General features: G+C 30.3%; 2 protein-coding genes across 5 annotated transcripts; one reads left to right on the top strand and one right to left on the bottom strand.

Annotated features, from left to right (window-relative positions):
- Positions 1–548: 548 nt before the first annotated feature.
- LOC123298457 (synaptic functional regulator FMR1) lies at positions 549–13,614 on the bottom strand. 2 transcript variants are annotated; one of them, XM_044880460.1, is made up of 13 exons: positions 13,596–13,614; positions 11,934–12,033; positions 11,434–11,486; positions 11,202–11,361; positions 10,980–11,140; positions 9,318–9,554; positions 8,567–8,714; positions 8,073–8,210; positions 7,672–7,815; positions 7,118–7,355; positions 6,026–6,235; positions 2,346–2,462; positions 549–1,534 (listed from the first exon to the last, which is right to left on the bottom strand). In XM_044880460.1, exons 2-13 carry the CDS (start codon positions 12,024–12,026, stop codon positions 1,317–1,319), a joined length of 1,917 nt encoding a protein of 638 aa, XP_044736395.1. In that variant the 5' UTR covers positions 12,027–12,033; positions 13,596–13,614; the 3' UTR covers positions 549–1,316. The 2 variants fall into 2 exon arrangements, with proteins under 2 accessions (XP_044736395.1, XP_044736396.1); XM_044880461.1 differs by lacking the exon at positions 2,346–2,462 and having other exon boundaries at positions 555–1,534.
- LOC123298456 (WD repeat-containing protein 44) lies at positions 13,412–23,146 on the top strand. Of its 3 annotated transcripts, none has more exons than XM_044880458.1 (12): positions 13,412–13,658; positions 13,861–14,002; positions 14,741–15,035; positions 15,888–16,243; positions 16,636–17,060; positions 17,322–17,403; positions 18,844–19,039; positions 19,342–19,496; positions 20,025–20,270; positions 20,956–21,351; positions 21,891–22,463; positions 22,944–23,146. In XM_044880458.1, exons 1-12 carry the CDS (start codon positions 13,588–13,590, stop codon positions 23,085–23,087), a joined length of 3,081 nt encoding a protein of 1,026 aa, XP_044736393.1. In that variant the 5' UTR covers positions 13,412–13,587; the 3' UTR covers positions 23,088–23,146. The 3 variants fall into 3 exon arrangements, with proteins under 3 accessions (XP_044736393.1, XP_044736392.1, XP_044736391.1); XM_044880457.1 differs by having other exon boundaries at positions 17,322–17,460; positions 19,345–19,496; XM_044880456.1 differs by having other exon boundaries at positions 17,322–17,460.
- The last annotated feature ends 631 nt before the right edge of the window (positions 23,147–23,777 follow it).

Genomic DNA, 23,777 nt, shown 5'->3' with positions numbered 1-23,777 from the left:
AGCAATTCGATCAACACTTAAAAAGGTCAAAATAGAGCAACTGGTTAGTAACGATGTTATTATGGTGATTTAGAATCTACGTTCTTAATTAACAATAAAGCCTGAGAACTATCCCGAACAACCAACGTGATTTTACCGGTTTTAAGAAATAAAGAACTTGAAACTGAAGAATTAAAAAAAAATAGGCGCAAAATTTCTTAATCGAAATATATGTAGAAAATATTTGTAGAAAAGATATTTTGTGGTTTTTAAATTCAATGATAGATAAATTCAAGTGATACTAAACCCTTTTAAAAACGTAAAATTACTCCTATCAGAGTTATTTACTGGTTGGTGATAATGTAATGTAATGATAAAACTTAGTTGAATGATTTATGTACAGAACAGAATTTAAACGAACATATTTTATTTGTAAAATAAAATTGACACAAAAACAAAATGATTAGTAATAATAATATTAATAGTAATTAAATAATAATCTAAATCAGAAATAATTCAGTATTGGTATTCTAATAAGTATGCTTATTCAAATTTTTGATATAAGCTGATCTTTTTTTTTGTTTTTTGTTTTCTAAAGTTTGATAATTTATTTACGTATCCTAATAATACAAAAGCGTAGACAAAATCAATAAACTCGATTCAATTATTTTAATTTTATTTCGAATATAATGTTCAATGTTTATGTTTATGATTGATTGATATTCAAATGTAAATGACTGACTTTCAGATGTGGATTTGAAGAATGATGATCAAAAATTAAATGATAAATATTTTTATAAAATCCTTTTCTTTAATCGTTATTCTAAATATTTTTTACTATACTTTACTTTAGTTTAGTTTAATAGTTTTAAATTAATAAATACATATGAATTATGTAGACTTATTCTCAACACTACAGCCTTACAACAGCCTTACAGATGATAGACGATAGCGATAGATAGCGTTTATAGTTGATAGTTGTTTGATCTGTGATCGTTCATTCTACATCATACTGATGGATTTAACATAACAAATCAACAGAATAGAATAGAATATTGAATGTGTTGCCATCAGAGATTCCATTCAATTTGTAGTAGTATGATGTGGCTAGTTTTTTAACAGTTTTTAATTTTAGTTTTCTAAGCCAATAGAGATGTGTTTTGTTTTATTTTATTTTTTTTTAATAGTTGAATGATCAATAATAAATAATCTACTGCACCACAACACACACACACAACCTTTTTTTTTAATTATTTTTAAATGCTATTGATCAAACAATTTAAACAAAGTTTTTTAATTTTTTTTAAATATTTTGGCACTCAAAAATATCCAACATTTTATGCTGCAGCCCCGTTTACGAGCGTTTCTTTGGGTTTGTTGTCATTTGCTCGTCGTCCTTGTGGTGGTCGTGGTCCTCGCGCTTTTTCACGTTGCGGTCGGGCTTGTGTTGTTTCACCAGTGGAAGCTCCATCTTTGTTGTTTGAAGCTGATATTTGTTCGGTTGGGACCACACTTACAGAAGAAACAGGTGAAGCAATATTACCACCATTATTTCCTGTAAATAATTAAATATATGATTATTTGTTTTTTTGTTTTTGTTTTTTTTTTGCTAGGGATCCACTTGGGGTACCCTTTTTTATATTATTATTACGTCCTGAACACGCTATAAAAACTTCAGCTTGATATCTCTTTTCGTACAGACTACCGAAAATTGATTAAATAGGTGATTTTATGAACACCTATACCAAAATTTGGTTCGTAGCATCAATATTCCTTAGCGTTACAAACTTGGGACTTAGTACACCTTGATATATTTCATATATACATGGTATAAAAATAACCATGAACAATTTTCGATAGAAAAACTATGATAGAAGTGTTTATACAATAAAATTTCATAAACAATATGTCTCATCTGATTATCAGATGGGTGAAGATCGACCTTATACCTTCTCTTTAATTAGTACTATCTATTGTCTTTCTGATGTATCGTCGCGCGACACAATTATATAGAAGTTGACCGTGGCCATGTGACGTTACATGCTATCTTGGAATCTGGATTTTAAACATTGTAAACATCCCAAAACGTGAAGTTAAACATTATTGATTTTCGAAGTGAAAAACAATAACTCTTTAAGTGATTTGTAATTTAAAACTTAATTAGAAAACTAATTATTTACAAATTTAACAACTTATTTATTTAGAAAGAAAATAATTTGATAGATTGAAAAGTTCGTTTTTTCCAAAATTCCACTAAATTAAATAAATAATAAAAAAAATACATATTATTAAATAAATTTTTGAAAAATAAGTAGGCCCTTTTTAATAACTCACCTTGAATTGAATACAAAATAAATAAAACTTACCATTTATTGGAGGTTGTAATTGTGGAGTACGGCTACGATTACGATTTTGACGATTTCGTCTTCGCCGATTCTTGGGCCCCCCTGTGTTGACCCCGCCCTCGATACTCGATACCGATTCTATAGCAACCCACTACACAGTCAGCAACATAGCCAAACTTGTTCATATATTTATTTATACACTTTGAATTCGTTTAATTGCAATTGTAATTGTAATTTTGAACGATTTAATTTCGAACAATTGTAAAATATAACTATTGAGTGCAAATTACAGTTCAAGTGTATAAATATATAAATGTACTTTACTTAATAAAATAAGCATTGCAATTCCTACTAACTATTGGCTGATACAATTTAACGTCACAATTTAAATGTTTTAACCTTTTTTCAAGGATAAAATTCTAAGAAGTTTCTTTACATCTCTTGGGTCCAATGTACTATTAATGACAAATGGTTTCGATAATTATCGTTCACAATATTGTGAATTTCTTGATTAATATTATTCAAACTGCATTTTTTATAATATGCAAACTTGTAAGGGATAAAATTTCAATAGAGAAGTTGCATGTTTTTTATTTTTTTTCGAAAGTTGTAAACTGGTAAATGATTGAAACTTTAAGCGAAAACATTATTAACCTTATTCATGTTGTAAAATAAATTGTATTAAAGTTTATTTTTTACAACTTTTGTTATTATACAAAACAGTTTGACTAATATTTATCGAGAAATTTTAAAAGTTTGAAACAGTAAATAATAAAATTTTGTTAATAGTACCTTAATATCCAAAAACTATCTTTATAGAATTCTATGTTATATCGTCACGAAAATGTTATGAAACTGTTTGCCTTTATAATGTGTCAAATTGTTTGCTAAAACCAAAGGCAATTACTTTGATTATAAATTGCAACATTCAATTGAATCGGAAGTCCTATACCTAGGGAACATGTATTCTAATTATACTGTTCCACAAAAATGTGACACACTTGAAAAAATTCAATTATGCATATATGGTTCGTAATGGTTTGTATGTATTTAGGAATGTTTTTCTGGCATCGAAATATTAAAAAATTTCATATAAGCATGGATTCGAAAACGATCCTCTCTCGAGCTAGAACCACCCCAAATTTCTATCTTTAACTTTTTGAACAGTTGGCTCTAATAGTACTGTTAGAGAGGCAGCATATTGTTCGAAAACTATTAATAATATTTATTTTGTTCCGATTAATTAAAATTCTGTTTCCGCTTTCAAAGAAATTCCATCTTTCATCTCTTCTAAGCAAAATCCAGCCAGTTCATTAAATATTGAATTAGACGCTACAAGTGAACTAATTCAGGCCGACAGTTAAACGGCGCCGTTTATCTAGACTGTTCACTGAACGTCTAATTAAGATAGTTGACTGTGGCATATATAAGAATGACATTTTTTTATAAACGCGTGCGAACAATCTTTAAATTTATTTTTTCTGAAATGGTATTTTTCAAATTGGCTGCCATTATTATTCGAGTTCTATTTTACAGATTTTTTAAATTTTGCGTAATTAACGCTTTTAAGCATCCTCCTAATTTTAGCCTACTTTTATAATTTTTTTTTAAGAAGATACAAATTAATTTAAAAATAAATTTTTTTTTTCAGCCGGAAGAGTTAACGAGCCATATAATTTAATTTTTTTTAAGTGTGCCAGTTTTTGCAAAACAATACAATTATTCTGTCAATTATACATCAACGAACTTACACAATTTATATTACTTGAGGTTATTATGGTTATATTCCAACAGTTAATTTGATGGAATTGGTAAATCCATGCAGGTTACAGAAGGATCTCATTATTTTAGATTTATTTTGTAATTAATGGATACGTTTTAAGTTAAAAATGTCATAATTTTTTAAAGGATTCAGTCATAAACCGTTAATGGTAATAAAAAAAATTGAAGAAAAACAAGGTAACTAGCCAAACATTGATTTCTAGAATCAAACGAGGAAAAATATAAAAACACCCATAGAGAAGAAGTGTTGTAAAAACTCAGAGAATAGGCTCCAAAATCGCCTAAAAATCATTTTTTCAGCAGGAAAGGAACATCATCTTGATATATTTTCTTTAACACAAAATAGTGGTCAAAGTATTTCAAAATGACTTTTAGACTAGGCTGTAAAATTTTGTTTCCCATTTCTTTTGATTTATAAAGGTATTAAAAATAAAAGCGCAGGTTTGGTTACGTGTTTTTCTTCATTTTATTCGATCCCATTGAGGGCCTTGACTATTGCTTTCCAAAAATTATCCAATTTATCCCACACCTTTTTTTTTAGACTCTACCTCCTCTACAGAGGAGGTTCTACTTTTGAAACCTTTGTTTATTGGATAATTTTTTGTAACAAAAGTGCTTTTTGAATGGTGTGAATGTCTGAAATCAGCCCAGTTTTGCTCTTTTAAAATATGTTAATTGCAGAAATCATATTAAGGAAAGGGGCTTTATTTAAAAGGAAATCTTTGAATACCTACGACATACACATTGATTGACATGCAACAAATCAATTGATTTGTATTTAGGTATGAATGAAATTATTGGAAGCTATGATCAACAATTTAAATGGAAGGAGCATGACCGATGAATATGTTATGATTAAACTTAGTACACACCTGTCACTCGGCTACATCTGAAAATACCTTGGCCGAGAACTAATACATATTTTATTCAGATTTATACTAATATAGTCAATACTGGTTATAATGACCGATAGTCCTTATAAACATTGTGTACAATTTTATATTTAAGAATAGATGTGCTAATAATGTAATGCTTAGTGTTGCAAATTAATTATATAAATATTGCATAATATAGCAATGGAATTTTAAGATTATTTTTGCTAAAATTAATTAAGATATGCAACACATTTACATTAAAGTCTTTTTTTTACGCACATCTATTGTCTAGAATATTAATAAAGCAATAATGAATTTAAAATTGCAGGTAAAATTTTTATAAATCTGCTAGTATTCATATTCTGTATAATAATACACAATAAAATAGATTGCCAGATATTTTTAAGTCTACCAGCTAACATTTAAGCAATCCAATTTATCTCTAGTCGAGCCTAAGTGGCCAAGCGGTCTAAGGCGCTAGTCAATGATCGAATGTCTAGTTGGACTTAGGTTGCGGGTTCGAATCCAGGCAGGTGCAGTGTGACCAATTATAATCAATGGAGGCGGTAGCATTGATCACATTGTCGTCGCTTGGATAAGAACGAAGTAACCGTCTCCACTCACATCAAAATGTAATTGTAAATATGTATGGAAGTTAAATAAATAAAGGTTAACAAATAATGATGTGGGTGGCCTCTGTTATAGGCGTATATGTCAGGGAAACGGAGGTTAAACCCCATTATTATTATTCTTCTTCTTTTAAGCGAAGGATCTGGCAACACTTTTCGAAATTAATTTTTCTAGTCTTCGGCGTTGCTTAACACTTAAGAGCGTAAAAAAATTCGTATTTCGAATTATGAATTCTGTTTTAAGTATTCAAAATGGCAGACTGTATTCTAGCATGCTATTTTTGTTATGAAAGCCACCATATTATAAAATTTTACCTATAATTATAATTAGTTGTTGTTAAGTGAGATATTTGCCGCATGCTATTTATAATTAAAGTACATAATTAATTTTAACATAAATTAAAACAAAACATACCACGATCTACACTCGACACATCATGACTATCCAAAACTGTTTCATCGTCATCGGTAACTCTTCGTCGATCATCTCTACGTCCATCTCGACGAGGTGGTGGACCGTCTCTTCGATTTAATGGAGGTCCTCTTGAGCCGCCTCCGCGTGACTGTCGTGGTGGTAAATCACGCATTAATATTTCTTCAGTATCTGGAGTTTGTCGTCGTGAACCTTTGTTAAAAAAAAAATTGATTTACTTTCTGTCTGATAAAAACCATTAAGTTAAAATTCGCGGATATCAGTAAAATTCGAATAAAATGTAGATGTAGAAAGATATTAGTAGAAATTTACAACCAAATTAATTCTAATTAAATTTTGATGAATACAATATTATAAATTATAAATTCGCCTAATTTACCCATATACAGCCTCCTATCCTACTCTTGTATCTTATAGGTCAAAAACTGATTTGTTTTGATCTTTGATATAAAAGATGTAAAGGAAGAGTGGAACCCTAGGATAACTCGAAAAACATTATAACCTTGAAATGATTTTAACTTAAGTCTTTTTTTCTCTACACCAACTCGGCAAATCCGTCATTTTCGAAATATTCGATTTTCGGATGCTGAAAAAGTTAAGAATAAAAATTTTTGATTTCCTTACTAGATGTTATCCAAATGAACCTATCACATCTTTTTTGAAGTTAAAAATAATTAGTGAAAAAAGCCGTTGGAAAGGATAAATAGGCTAATTTTGTACCCGATAATAACCAGGTAGAAGATAAAAATTTTTTTTTATTTTAAGCTCTTCCAACAGCTCAAAAACAAATATCTCGAAAACGTCGCATTCTTCAGCTAAGTGTGGAGGAAACAATAGTTTTTACACGTTAATTGCTTAACTATCATAAAAAACCATCAAAATTTGTTCAAAACATTTTTTTTAAAAAAACAAATACAACACAAATTTTCGTATATATAAATCGAATATACTATTTATTTTCGTCCTTTATTATTATCTGAACGTCGACTACACCTTTATCTCTATCTTTATCTTTATCTTTATTTGAAATATTTTCACCATTCAAAGATGATTTATTATTATTAAATGTGCTACCAGAGGAATTGTAACGTGATTCCGAATGTCTAGGACCACCACGACCACCTCCTCCTCTCCCTCGACCACGTGAACCACCACGAGAATTTCCACGACCGCCATTATCAACTTCCGAACTGAAAGAACGTTCATTACGCCGTGACATTTGTAAACTTTGCATAGATCCCATTGTTGAACCATGAATACTCCTAAGTTGTTGATCAATTTCTAATTTTTCTTGTCGAAGTTGTTCTACTTCCTATAACATACAAAAATTAACTTAGTAAAATTTTTAAAAGCACTTATTGAATATAAAACCAACGGCTTCTCCATATACTACCAAAATAAGTTTTTAATAATTAATTTCTCGAAAACCGTACAAAGAATCGACTTGAAATTTATACAGATAAATTTTTGTATAGTTTTCTTCGAAGTCTTTATATACTTTGAGCTGACTGAGCGGAGTTACGGTCAATTTTTACGGTTTCCCGAAAAAAATGTTCCAACGAACAGACAGAAAATCGATCCTTAATTTTTTTCATAAAATTTATGAATGTATATTTTTGATAACTTACTTTTAAATGAGCAAGATGATATTCCAATAGAACTTTAGCATTTGCAATACTTTCAACAGTACCCACAAATACAAAAGGTACCTGCCCTTCTTCTCGTGGAATTGTTGGTTGTGGTTCATTATCACCTTCAATTTTAACTCGAACCTAAAATTTAACAATTATTATTATTAATAAAAAAACAGTCAATTACAAAAGAAAGGACAGATTATAAATGATGGTGATGCAATTGTTTTTCTTTTTTTAAAGCATGGTTTAATCTAAATTTTATTAATGAATAACCCTTGAAAATGAAACCTCTTAATTATTATAGGGATTTATTTATATGATTTTACTTTGTCTAGAACAATTATCTAACAAAATGAGTCTCTTATTAACAGGAATCAAGTAAAATTAAAACTTACCACTCCACTCTTATCAACAATTTCTTGTATTATTCGACCATTTTTACCAATTACTTTTCCAACTAATGCCCTGGGTACTTGTAATGATTCTTCATTATATTCTAACATAGATCTTGCTTTCTTCACTGCTTCGTCCGTCTAAATAACACACCAAATGCAAGATTATATTTTAATCCGAAATTAATTCATTCAATTATTGATATTTTTTATTTTTTAAACGAAACTACATCGCGTAACACAATTTTTTTAAGGTCCTGGGCCCTCTGAACATCAACAAAAACAGAGTTCGAATTTTTTTTATTTGCAGCACTGATTAGGACTCCATTGTCCAAAGAAAGAAACAGAACATTTTTATTATAGTCAAAATTGCCTTCGTGTGCAAAAACCGTTAAAACAGCATATCTTAGTTGTCTAGTCGAGCATTCATTTTGCAAAAAATCACGATAATCGAAATAGTCAACCCCCTAACTACAATAATAAAAAAGCACACTTACTTCTCCAAAAATTCTAAAGGTACACGTATTTTCTTCTAATTCGATATTAGTGATTCCTTCAACTTTTCGTGCCTGTTGAATATTGGCACCATGCGATCCAATAGCAAGTCCCATTAATTCTTCACGAACACTAAATTCAACCGAATATCTAAAAAAAAATTACTGAAGTTAGTATCCGTTTATGAAAGTGAGAATGAATGATTTTATTATTATTAATTTAATGGGTCAAAATCTACTCTTTGTATAATAATTCAGAATCAAGATAAAATTCAATCACAATGTTTTGAAGGACAAGGAAAACTAAAACATTTACGTTTATCAGAATATTCTGAACTTGAACAGTGTTTGCTAGCATGGGTCAAGTAACTTCGCAACAAAAACGTTCCAAGATTTCAAGATTACAAGCGAAGGCTCGGTATTCATAATTTTTGTAGCACCAATGATATTGACAATAGGTTATTTTATTTAATAATCGCACCTCTGTAATTAAAATAACCTATATTCTATCTTCTTTTAATGGAACCCTCTGAAAGAGATATTTATTTAGATCTGGATATCTGAGACACTGGGTAAGTGAAACACCTCTATAAGTGAGACAAATTTGCAGATCTCTTGATGTCTCACTGTAATGAGTTTCTTTAAGACAATTATTATAATATTACAGACTTTAATATTATTAAAATAAATAACTAACTAGGTTAAGTATTAAAAAAGCTCTAAAGTTAATATTAAATAAATAATAAATAATTACCCGCCACTGTTTTGTAATTTTGTCGATTCAAGCTGTCTTGCAGCTTCTTCTGTGCGTTTTAATAACATAACTTTTTGTGATAGATTTCTAAAATGCATATCCTGTAACATTAGTGACCTTTTCCGTGTTGGTTCTGATCGTGAAACTACTTTCAAAACACCTCGTTCAGGCACATATCGACAAATGACAGCTCCGATTGCTTTTTGAAATTCTTTATGTACGTTTTCCATTTTTGCACTACAAAACAAATTAAAAATAATTTACTTTTAAGCATTCAATATTTTATAGCAGATCTACCAAGATATCCAATAAATACATTTCCTATAAATTTTACTGCTAAATTTGTACATGTTTTCGAGAAATTTTATTTCATAATGGAATAAAAGCTCATTTATTGGGCTCTTAATACAGTGAGTAAGGCGGGGAAAAAGGTCAATAGTGGAAAAATTGGGAAACAGCAGCGATTTTAATGAAACTTTTTGTAATGTACTTATAGGAGCCCAATAAACATTTTTTCAACTTTCCACAAAATGCTTAACACCATTTCAATGAATTTTTAACCCCACAATAAACGGTTAGAATTAAATTTTCTCTATTTGCTGTTTCTTCAAAAATGAATCTTTGTAGCTTTATCGTAACTGAGAATTGACTTCAAGTATTACAAATTAGAATCGAATCAATAAATTTACGATTGATTCGAATTCGTAAAATTAGTAAATTTTAGATGAATTGTTATGATAGGTTTCAAATTGTTACTATAAACATATAATTAAATACAAAAACACAGTGAAATTGGCAGATAATGAAACCCGATTTGTTATAACGAGTTGTTTTCGCGACTATTAATAAGTTACTTATTGTTGTTTTTTACTTTTAATCATGCATACGATAATTACATCATGATCTATTCGACTATTTTTGATGTAATATGCTACATACAGGCGTAAACTAAATATTGACAAATATCTTGTCTAGTAAACTTAATTGGAGTTGAAAAAAAGTTTACGCCTGTATGTAGCATATTACATCAAAAATATTGAAATAGACCATGATGTAAATATCGTATGCATGATTAAAAGTAAACAACAACAATAAGTAATAATAATAAATAAGTGGATAAACAAATTAAACAATTCATTGATTTGAAAAGATTGCATTCGTGTCTAGAACTCGAATAGCCTAATTGGTAGGGCGCTTGACATGAATCCAAGAAGTCCGGGTTCGAGTCCTGGTTCGAGTGTATTTTTTTCAACTTTCTTTAATTATTAATAAGTTATTTTTTCAAATTTTCATTACAAGTAAACGGTTCACAAGCGCTAGGCAGATCCTGGGTTTCAGTACATCAGTTGGTTATAATAGCCACTGAAAAGCGTAGCGGGGATAGAGTACAAGTGTCTATTTGGCTAGGTGCTCTGAACCATTGCTTCGAGGCCCGATGCTCGAGCATGGCCCGCTAACTTCCATACCCATACCCAAACGGTTCACAAACAAAACAAACATACACACTTTCAAGTCTTTAATGTTAGGATTCACAGTTGTTTTTAGTATCGATATAATGAATGTCATTATAAACGAACAACAGCACTATATACAAAAATATTGTATAAACCATCACTAGATTAAGATTAATTTAAGTAGATAAAAAAAGAATTAGGTACATACTACATTCTTAAGTCTTCAGGCACTTCAATTTCGAATTTATAAATGCTTTTTTCAATTGATTCATTTGTATTCTTTGGCCGTACACGTCGACTATCCACAATTTCTGTGTAACTATTTTCCCAGCCTAAGTATTCGACCACATGAAAATCACCTTTCGACATCTAAATTAATAACAAAAATTAATAAAATATAATCAATTGAATAATAATTTGAGTACTGTACCTTGATTGCCGCCTTCCACCATCCACAAGGCTCCCCTTCATTCGCTCGTGAGAATACTTCCACTTCTTGACCTTCAACATAATCGGTTTTAACATTTAGAGCTTCTGGTTTTGGTGGTAATCGAACTTGTGAAAATGGAAATTTTGATTCTGGTTGCCAACTTGAAAAATAAATTAGTTAATTAAAAATATAATTATATTTAGAATAAAAAAATTAAAATTTAATAACTTACTCATTTTCAAAAGCTATAAGAACTCCATCTTCAAAAACATCGACTATGGTTGCCTAAAAATAAAAATGATTATCAATGAAATGACTAATACAGGTATTAAGATTATTAAACAGTTTAAAATTTTGATGTGACATTCAATACAATCCTAGAATAATTCGAAAGAAACGAGGGTTAACATTTGATGTAAAAATATCATATTTATAATGAACTATAACCCAAGTAAATACATATAGTATTACTGGCAAATTTAATAATCATTAATTAGCATAAATAACAGATAAATACAATGAAAAATCATGAAAATTCACGCCCTGTCAAAGGTTTATGGCGTCTAGATGTATGATTATCACATATGAATCCGTGCCGCATTGTGAACAATTTTACACAAAAAGTACATTTATTAAAATGAAATAATTGAATAAAATATGAAATTAATATTATAAACAATTTAAAAAATATAATCAAATAAATATGAATATAATACTTTTCACGTAACATACCTTATAATAGGCACCATTTTCGCCGCATACTTCTACTATTAGGTCCTCCATGTTGATTTTGTTAAAGGAAACGGTCTTGCAAGCAAATTGCATCTACAAGCTAGCAAAGGGTAGGGAATTATTACTACAATTTCTTATATCGACTAATAATTATCTCAATTTACACTATTCAGTATATTGAGATACGAAAATGGTGGAAATTCAATATAAACAGTCCAGGGGAAAAACGATAATCAATTTTTTTTTTTCTGATAGGGTTAATATTTTTTTATTCGCTCCGTGCGTGAGTTTCGTTTGCATGGTAACGATACACTACTTTAATTATAGAATTGTATGGATGCATATATATAATTGTATGGATTGCATTTAAGACTTGCATTGAAAATTTAATATTAATGTCTCACAAATTTAAATAAATAATTATGATAATTTACATTTGAAAAATAATATTTGTGCAATTTGATTTCTTATTTTCACAATTTTCAATGCATTAAGTTTAATTAATTCTATTCGTGTTTTTTAATAATTTTAATTTGACATTTCTATAACATTAACATGTAAAGAACTGCAAATTAGTCAAAACAGCCTCCTTTAACGCCAAAATTTTTCACTGGAAGCGCTGGCATCGATTTTATTGTCCCTACCATGACTACGCACACAACGAATAGATCATTCGTTTGATATAATGATTAATGCAAATGATAATATCAAGAATGTAGCACATTATGTTTCCTATATAGTACAATTAAACTAAATATCTAAAAGGAAACAAGTGAAAACAAACAATTGACTGAGTTAATTGTTGAAATACCATGCATAGTCAGTGTTGATTCCTTTATCACATAACACATACATAACTGATATTCAAGTATAGTGCATACTATAAAATTTCCGCCTAACTGGGCCCCACACGGGTAAACAGTGATGTTTACGAAAAAATGTTTCAAACAAAAGTTGTTTATTTTTTTATAAGGAACATTTTTTACATTTAAACTTTTGTTCTATCTCTAACGGTTTACAAGATGGGTCCTACGGACCCAAGACCCAATTGACCTACGATGCTCATTTACGAACTTGACCTCAATTTTTACGTCCTGAGTACGCTGTAAAAATTTCAGCTCGATATCTTTTTTCGTTTTTGAGTTATCGTGTCCACAGACAGACGGACGGACAACCGGAAATGGACTAATTAGGTGATTTTATGAACACCTATGACAAAATTTTTTTCCTAGTATCATTATTTTTAAGCGTTACAAACTTGGGACTATACTTAATATACTATGTATATTTCATATATACATGGTATAAAAATTATTTAAATGTTTAAAAATGAGTTTTTTAAATCTATTCGAATGAAATCGAAATTCATTCTATTGACGTTAATAAACCAAACCGTGTAAATGAGTTTTATTCGAGTTAGTGCTTGATTGTAATGATAACAGTAGACACTAGACATAGACAAGTAGACATACTAGACACTAGACAGTCCACAGTTCACACACACATTCAAAAATCTAAATGTCATAAGACAAGACATGGCTGTCTAATAAATTAATCATTTAAATAACATTTACGATTCTGTACTTTATGTTTTATAGTATAAATTAGTGTTATTATTATGCTCGAAATAAATAAATAATTATAAATAAATAGAATGTCTACCAGTAGTGATTCGGATGAATTTTATGATGCCGAAGACATTACACCTTCCCGTATTTCCTCCAGGTAATGGATTTAATAAATTGACAGTTTTAAACGAAAATAACGTAATATATAATGATTTTATATGATGCCACTGATTCAATGGATTACTAAATTTGAAATAATCTTCTCTCTCAATAACAATTTTTGTTTATTATGATTTATTTATTATATGATAGTTGTTGCTAATCATAATACAACAGTTTATTTTTATGCATACTTTTAGGGTTGATTCACACGATCTCAAGTCAAAAAGTGTCAAGCATTTAATTCGTTCAGGATCGGAGCCTTGCATATCAATAGGAACATTCTCAACAGGCCAACACAACCAAGTTACAAATAAAACTGCATTCAATAAAATATCACAGGTAATTTTGTAGCCAATTCAAAATAATTAGTTTTGCCAATGTGCGTATTTAAAAAAAACTAGTACCAAGATGAGCTTTTGGTGGATATCTTTATTTTGATAATCTGCGCCCTCAAGGGTAAACAGTGATATTTACGAAAAAATGTTTCAAACAAAAGTTGTTTAATTTTTGATAAGGAACATTTTTTAAATTTAAACTTTTGTTCTATCTCTAACGGTTTACAAGATGGGTTCTATGGACCCAAGACCCAATTGACCTATGTTGCTCATTTACCAACTTGACCTCACTTTTTACGTTCTAAGTACGCTATAAAAATTTCAGCTTGATATCTCTTTTCCTTTTAGAGCAATCGTGATGACAGACGGACAGACGACAGACAGACAACCGGAAATGGACTAATTAGGTGATTTTATGAACACCTATACCAAAATTTTTTGCTTAGCATCAATATTTTTAAGCGTTACAAACTTGGGACTAAACTTAATATACCTTGCATATTACATATATGCATGGTATAATAAATAAAATTACGACTGTAACGCATTCCTTTGACATTAGTGCAATAGCCTTTTCTTTTAAAGAATAACGTAATTCGATGTAAAAACGGGTCGCTACACCCAAGATTTTTTCGTTCCAAATCTGACGAATTTATTAAGTCCACGAAAAAATGTTTGAAACAAATTCTATTATTTGTTATTTTTACGTTATAAATAATATATCTAATTAATGATATTTTAGAATGATGAAAATCCAACAAGCTCTTCAGAAATACGACAGACGAGGAGAAAATTACGAGAAATACGAAAAAAAATGGAAACGGATGATGAAGACGGTAACGATGGTAATATATCACCTGCAGATAGTCAAACATCATCAATTGAAGGCATATATGCTAATAGTGGTACTATTCAAGGTCAAAGTTCAAGAACTACTCATCCATTTAGAATTGTTGAACAAGATGCTGTTAGTTTACAAAGTATGAACTCACTTGGTCGAGTTGGACGAATTTTAAGTGGAAACACAAACATAATGAGTAAGTTTTAATATTCGAGTCATCAGTTTTTATGAATAATAAGAATTCACAAAATAACGTTAAAATTCATTTTTACTCCTTTTTTGACGTTTTCGAATTTATTTTAAAATATTTAAAATTTATTTAAAATTCGAGGTTCAGGCGATAGAGAAATTTATTATAAGGAAGATTCTCACCAAATTCCAAATAAATCGGTCAAGTAGAGCTTGAGATATCATGTCAACCACCTCCAAAAATGTAGTTTCAAGAAAAACGCGTTTTAAATTTGAGAGACAATTCCGCCAGAGTAACTCGGATAACAATATTCCACACTTAGGATTAACCTGTAATCCCAGATCCGTATATTGGGACTTCTACTTCATATACAATGTCTTATAAAGTTATTTCTGCTAATTGAACTGTTTAGCATTCTTTTGAAGCATCAGAAGCTCGCAGTACAGAGCGATCAATTCAAAAGTCGTTACCAAAAAATCCGCTGTATCTCTAAAAATAATTCCAATTTTGAAATATCCGTTTAAGGACGTATTCTTAAAGGCCTAACTTTTAAAAATATGTACAAAAAAATCGATTTCTTTAAATTTCTAGACCAGGAAACTGCCTGAATATTAATCACTAGACCAGAATACTACGCTTTTACAACAAAATTTATTGGACAGATAGATATAGAAACTAGACTTGAGCATCTGTTAGCTCTTAAATTGATTGCCTTTAGAAACAGTCTTGGCATGAATTTCTTTCGCATCTCTCATGCTCTATCCTTTATTCAAGCCAGTCATGGCTCCCACATTTAAACACAAATAATATAAAACTTCCCTAAATTTTTAAAATTATAAGAAGATAATTTTGTTTTAGATGCAAATCGAAATAACAATCAATCAATGTCTACCATTTCTCAGAGTTCAAAAGACTCTACATCAGAGTCAAATAAAGATATGTCACAATATCCAAGCACTTTAACATTATCAGCAGAAGTATTATCGAAAATTGAAAACAATGATGATAGTAATAAAGATGTGATATCAAGAGTTGCAAGTTTACCATTACAAGAACCAGATGTGGTGGCAAGTGCTAAAACATCAACAAGTGCAAATAATTCATTAAAACGAGATGTGAATACTGATAAAAATCCATCAATGCCATGTCCAATAGCACCACCTAGACGAAAGAAAAAAACTAAAATGGATAGCACACAACATACATCAACAACGGTAAGCTTTCAACCCATTTTTAATTAACCCCCCAAAAGGAATATTATAAGTTTGACCGCTATGTGTGTGTGTCTGTCTGTGGCCTCGTAGCGCCTAAACATATGAATCAATTTTGATTTTTTGTTTCGTTTGAAAGGTAATTTAATGGAGCGTTTTCTTAGCTAGGTTTCAAGTGCTTAGGGTTAAGGAAAAAGATGATGGACCGTACTCTAAAAATTTGTCGGGTGTGTTTTAAATTTTGTAAATTTCACTTGTTATACTTGTATTTCTTGTAGGACTCAACATTCACAAATTTTCGGGGATTGTACTGTAATATACAGGGTGTGGCATTTATATAAATTTTGAGCATATCCCCTATTACACATTGAAATGTTGGTTTTATATAATTTCAGCAAGGACCATCTCAAGGAAATTTATATGCATCCGAATCAGTTTCACCATTAGCTAGTCCAGCCAGTACCATAGAATCTTTAACACGTGAATTTGAACATTCTTTGGATAAAACTCACTATCGACATAGTTCGCTAGATGGTGATAATCAAACGAAAGCGGGTAAAATATGTCGAGCATTACGAAGAGAATTTGAACATTCATTGGATATTAAATCAGCTTTACAAGGCCAGTTTGTTGTAAAACCTCAAGATGAAGATAAATCAAGAGCAGATGGACCATCATCATCATCCCAAAGCCAAACAACCAAGGAAGATAGTATAACTACATTAAAAAAGGAATTATTAGATTCTCGTTTTAAATATAAACATAATGTTAATTCTGTTAGCAGTAATAATATTGGACATTCCAGTTTAGGACCACACAGGTAAATTTTTTTTTAAATTTTTAATATTATCTAAATCATTATTGTGTGTTTAGCAAAGAGAGATAAATACATGTCTCCGTAATCAACAGTGTATATACATGGTATTTCAACAATTAACTCATTCAATGTTTGTTTTCACTTGTTTAACAATAAAATACAAATATATAATCACAATTTAAACTGTCAAATGGCCGTAATAATATTTCATGATCAAATCATTTTTTATAAAAATTATTAATGTAAAATGTTTAAAAATGTTAGATTAATATCGAATTCAAGAGGATCGAAACAAAGAAGACGTTCAGCAGGTGATGAAGATATGATAAAACAACTAAATATGTTTGTACGTATGCGTAGTGATTCTGGTAAACCGTTAACCGATATGGAAATTCTTGAACAAGTAATAATATTCATCTATAAATAAAATACAATTTGTAGGCAACATATAAATCGTAAGATGGTGACAGGTAAAGGTGCCACTCATTTCAACGTTTCTGCTCCGAAGACAGTGTTGTCAGATTGTGGGGTATTTGCTACTAATTGGGTTATTTCTATTTTCAAACAGCGAGTAAAAAACTCTTGGAAAAAAAACATTCTAAAATTCTTTTCATTGCACAGGTTGGTCAATAGTAGATTTCCGATCAATACTGATTTTGACTAACGCTTCTGGTCAAAAATAATTTTAATCATTAGAAGGGAATCGTCATGAATAGCTCGGTATTTAATAACTCGGGTCAAAACAACTTGGTCATTACAACTCAATACAAAAACAACCCGCTATCTTAAAACTCGTTACAAAAACAACTCGCGTTAACCCTGCAATTGCGTTCACTCACTGATCCACGGGTTAACCATGACTTTAAGAGGGTCGAGTTAGCATGGAGTTTAATCCTGTGATTGCGTTAATTTACTGATCCACGAGTTGGCCACGAAAACCTGTGGTCAAAAGTGCTTTTGACTGATTTTGCCAGTTAAAAGTAGTTTTGACCGATTAAGGATTTTGACTGTAACATATACACAACCAAAGTGTTAAAGGAAAATTTTTTTAACATAAAATTTTACCAAAATATCAAATAGCTATATCTCTGCGCAAAATCTTCGAATTTGGAACCGCAATAGCTCGTTTGAAAACTTATACCTTCTAGTTTTGAAATCGCTTGGTCAAAAAGTTTTTAAAAACTTTTTTCGAGCAATAGATATCAAAACTAGATAGTATAAGTTTTCTTATTAGCAGTTTTTGTAGAAACTTTTCTGGTAACACTGCTCGAAGGTGGGTTTGAAAATTTTAACAATTTTGATTAGAGTTAGATAAAATTTTCGAAGTTTTCAGTAGGCTAATGTATTAAAAATTAGTTTTCCATTCTTCGAAATAGGCTTTGTCATGTTTACTGAATTTTACGATTGAACCTAGCATTGGAAAACGACAGGCGTGATGATTGCAACTGGTAAAAAAGGGTTAATTTCCTAAACAATGGGAATGATAATTATCTACATTTTAAAAGTATTTATGAAATGTTCGAAGGTTTGAATTCCATGAGCTCACAAATAATATTGGTACAAGATCTACGAATGACTTTAAGAGCCTGCAAAATGGGAAATAATTTTTTTTATATGTTATCCATATGGAAACTTCAGAAATTTTTTTTTCTTTTTCGTCAACGTTGAAATATTTTCCAGTTTCCCCCTAAACAGGGACGATAAAATGAAGCACCAAAATCTGTTATTCTCTTACGGTTTAACATTGATTATTATTTGAGTACTGATAAGATATTTTGTATAACAGGTGACTGTTTTAAATTTGGATACTGGAGAACGAGTGCCATTAAGTGTTGCAGAAGATAAGTTACCTCAATGTATAAATCCATTATCTTTACATATAATGCGTTTAACATCTGAATATGTTAGTACTACAAGTTTAGACAAAGAAAAAGAATCAGATGAAGAAAGTGTTGAGAGCAAGCAAGCTATATTACCACAAGGTAAACTTCATTTATTCAGGATACTGTAATAATTTTATTTATTTGATGTTATTTATATAACCAATTTTTAATTTGGGAATGTAAATTACTTAAGGGGTTATTCTGGTCTAAAAACCTCAATTGTAGGCATTTTTCAAACTAACTACATTTTTTCACATGATATTTATTGACATGTAGTTTTAAGAAAAACGCGTTTTAATTTTGTTTTGTTGCAGCAGAAGCTCGCAGTATAGAGCGATTTATACAAACTTAACGATTATTGTGTAGTTGATGATGAATTTTCAATGATTTATTATTTTCAGAAGAAATCGAATTAAGCCGAATGAAGAAAGGTACTGCAAAATTAAGAAGAATTTTAGGATCAACTGTAAAGAAAACAATGCATAAAGCTAAGTCAATTGCTCATGAAGTATCACATGCAAGACATAAAGAAGATGTTATGGATATTGTAGACGAAGTATATTTATTTTATTTATGTTTTTATCCAAAATTTTCTAACGCCCGGCTGCAATTTCATATGTGACCTCATGATAACTGAGAGTAGCAACTCGCCAACTGGCGATAATAATTCGTACTAATTAAAATCAGAAGAAGACCCGAATTCGGTAATTACAATTTAGACTACCAGATGGCAATACTTATACTTACTATTTTTAAGGCCAATAAAAATATTGAAATTCAAATCATATAAATCCCGCCAACTGGCGATACAAATTTCTACTATTAAACCGGAAGTGGGCCTCTTTTTCAGTAGTTACAATTTAGACCATCTGATTACTTACCAGTTATCAATAGTAATCCTCAAATATTTTTATTTGTAAAAATTCTCAAAAATACGATGTTAATTAATTAATATTCAAAAATTTTCCAAATAAAACAGATTCAGGCTCGTCATAATGAAGTCAGATACAAAAGTTCAGCTGAGGTTTAGACAATTTTTAAAACCGTCCAAGGCCTATTATAGTTATTGAATTTGTTTAAATAGGTAAATCCTGGGGAACAAAATATTAAATTAAAAGCGTCTAATTCGCATAAAGGACCTTATGAATTCGAAAATACTCAGCATGTTCAAGAATTGAGTGCAGCCTGTTCTGATGATGATGGATCACCAGGCCATGTTGGACCTATTTGGTGTATGAAATTTAGTACTTGTGGCCATTTACTAGCTACTGCTGGTCAGGATAGAATTTTAAGAGTTTGGGTTGTTAAAGAAGCGTTCGCACATTTTCAGGTAAATTTACCTTTTCTTAAAAATTATATATAATGGATTACCGGTGATTGGACATCTGTATGCCCGTCAGTCAACATGATAACTAAAAAAAAAAAAGAGATAGGGATCTAAAATTTTAATAACTTCTTTTTAATTCAGTAAAATCCCCACAATTTCAGATTTAAATTCAGTTTAGAATATTTTAAGGAGTTATATCCAATTAGAATTTTCAAATAGTCTATTTTTGTTACTCAATCACGCCAGAACGGCTGAACGGATCTGAATAAAATCACAGAGATATATTATAGTCTGGAATAACACGTAGGCTACTTTTATCCCAGTAAAATATATGGTTCCCGTTGGATAAATTGGTTTTAATTTTTCATAAAGCAAAGGATCGACATGATTTTTTGCATAGGTAGTGGTAGTTAAGGGGTTAGAAAATGACATAGGCTAATTATTATCCCGGGAAAAACACGGTTAGCACGGATAGCATACAGGAACCGTGTTTTTTAAAGGGTTTTGTAAAAGTTCGTGAAATAGATTTTTAGCTCATTTTTCTCAATAAAGCTTGATTCATTTACACGCTAGCGATAAAAACTCTCAAAATCTCTTTTAATCGCGCGTAACACCAATCTTTCTTAATCGCGTATAATACCGCGGGGCGCAGTTAGTTTGAAATAAGTAATGTATGCATATTGTGTAGGCAATGAGAAACAAATATAATGCTGAAAAAGTTTCACCATCACCATCACAAGAATCATTGGCTTCACATCATAAAGAAGAATCAAGAAATTTTATAACAGATGATTCCAATGAAGAAGAGAAAAATCGTCATATATTTATGGAAAAACCATTTTGTACATATACTGGTCATACATCTGATTTATTAGATGTATCTTGGTCCAAAAATTATTTTGTTTTATCATCATCAATGGATAAAACTGTACGTTTATGGCATATTACAAGAAATGAATGTTTATGCTGTTTTCAACATATTGATTTTGTTACCGCTATTGTTTTCCATCCAAGAGACGATCGATACTTTTTAAGTGGTTCTTTGGATGGCAAATTACGATTATGGAATATACCAGATAAAAAGGTAAGCAAATATGTATCAATCAATTGTTTAAAAAATTTTTTTGTATTATTTTGAGAGGGGGAAACACAAAAGTTATAGGAAATCAATATACTACTCAGAATAATTTTGTTTGAGAAATCATGATCTTGTTCATACATTTCTAGGCTTCAATTTTTGTGTCAACTGCACTTTATAAGCATGTAAGCTAAGACCTTTATGTAAAATACGGTGCAAAGTGACTGTGGTTAGACAGGCCCAATTTCTGTGATTGTCTCGAAATGGACAAACCTGGGTTCTCAGCTACAGCTGCGATATTTTGAGCTGATCGTCTCGAGCGAGCACGAGTTGGAGTCTTTACATCACTAACTTGTTCGAGACGTTTGATTTATCGATTAAATTCACTAAAAAAACGAGATATTTGCTATAATAGTTAAAATGACCCACCCTGTATACAATTTTCGTGATCTCCTAACCGAAAGCTATAAATAATGGTGCATCTAATGTAACAATTGACTGATGAGTTAGTTGGTAATTTTATGTGGAAATTTAATAATTTATAGGTAGCTGTATGGAATGAAGTAGATGGCCAAACAAAATTAATAACAGCCGCAAATTTTTGTCAAAATGGTAAATTTGCTGTGGTTGGATCGTATGACGGACGATGTATTTTTTATACGACGGATCAATTAAAATATCATACACAAATTAATGTTCGATCAACACGCGGTAGAAATTCTACGGGTCGAAAAATCAGTGGCATAGAACCAATGCCAGGTGAAGATAAAATATTAGTAACATCAAATGATAGTCGAATACGACTCTATGATTTACGAGATTTAAGTTTATCGTGTAAATATAAAGGTTATGTTAATGTTAGTAGTCAAATTAAAGCGAATTTTAGTCACGATGGAAAGTATATTGTTAGTGGTTCTGAAAATCGTGATATTTATGTATGGAAAACAAATCATGATTATTCGAAATTCTCATCTGTTCGAAGAGATCGAAATGATTTTTGGGAAGCAATTAAAGCACATAATGCGGTTGTTACTTGTGCTGTATTCGCACCAAATCCTGATAGTATTATTAAGATGATCGAACGAACTGGTGATAATCGAGGACCTTCTGAAGAACAGGTAATTTTATACTTACTTTTATATTATTTACATATATCAAATTTTTATGTGGCTTTTAAGATATTTTTTAAATGTGGGAGAAGTGGAAAAAACTGAATGAATTATTCATAACTATGATAATCTCTATCGCAATTTAGAGAAGCTTTATAGGTGCGCGAAGCCTTAAAAATTATGTCGAAAAAAGCTGTTTTCCACTTGGAATCCTCTAAAAATTTCTAAAATAAGCATCCAAATTTAACTGCTTTCTTTTAGGCTTATACTTTTCTAGGGATCGTTAGTATGGTTAACTATCCTTGAATCATTTTCTGTAAATTAAGTTCTCATTTATTATCTTTGATAATTAAACAGTACAGAACTGACGATCTTCACATTTTAAATGAATTATCGACAAATGCCAATGTAAACTCATCGGGCTATGGGGACATGGAGGCGGCTTACGGGCTTTTTATATGGTAATAAATAGTGGTATTATTTGTTTAGGAACAAGATCCAGTTGTTGAACAACATACAAAAGGATGTGGTGGACATGTATTGGTTAGTGCAGATTTTAATGGTTGTATAAAAGTTTTTATAAATAAAATGAAACCAAAACATAGTTCTTTACCAGCATCAGCTCTTGCCTAATACAACAACAATATCAACATCAACATGTGTTTTTTGATAAAAGTTATTTGGGAACATATTTGTACATAAATATAAATAATATTATATTATTAATTAATTTTAAGAATAAATAATAATATATGCTGCTATTGTTTTTATTAATTAAAATATTAAAAACATAACATAACAATGTATTTGTAGATAAAATGTTTAAACAAAACAATTTATTATTTGTATATTCTATTTTTATTTATTTTATCCAAGCAGCATTACCTACTTACCTATCTATCTCTATTCTATTTCATCCTCTCTCAAATCAACCATTTATACGGTGGCTGATAAGATTCGGTTACTCAATACTCTTATTACTTCAGACTACAAAAACTGCATTGAATTACAGGAGTTATTTTTTTTATTTAAATAGATTCAATATCACGTAGCACGCCCCATTGAATATGCCGCCCTATTAGCTCAGTTGGTTAAGGAGTAACCAATTCATGCTTAGGGTAGCGGGTTCGATTCCCGCCGTCGCAACAAAATTTAATTTAATTAATATTTGTGATGGGCTGGTGTAGTGCATGAAGAAGGTGCACTCAGTCTCTGAAATTGAGGAGTTGAAAAATGAAATTATCAACGGAAAGGTGGTAAAACACATATATGGTATCACAATGGGCTCTATGGTCTAAGTGTGTCCTTCGTGGACAGCCAATA

This window comes from Chrysoperla carnea, chromosome 4 (genome assembly GCF_905475395.1).
Source record: "Chrysoperla carnea chromosome 4, inChrCarn1.1, whole genome shotgun sequence".
NCBI classification, from domain to species: Eukaryota; Metazoa; Arthropoda; class Insecta; order Neuroptera; family Chrysopidae; genus Chrysoperla; species Chrysoperla carnea.
The sequence above is the reverse complement of the archived record's forward strand: the minus strand, read 5'-3'. Positions and strand labels throughout refer to the sequence as shown.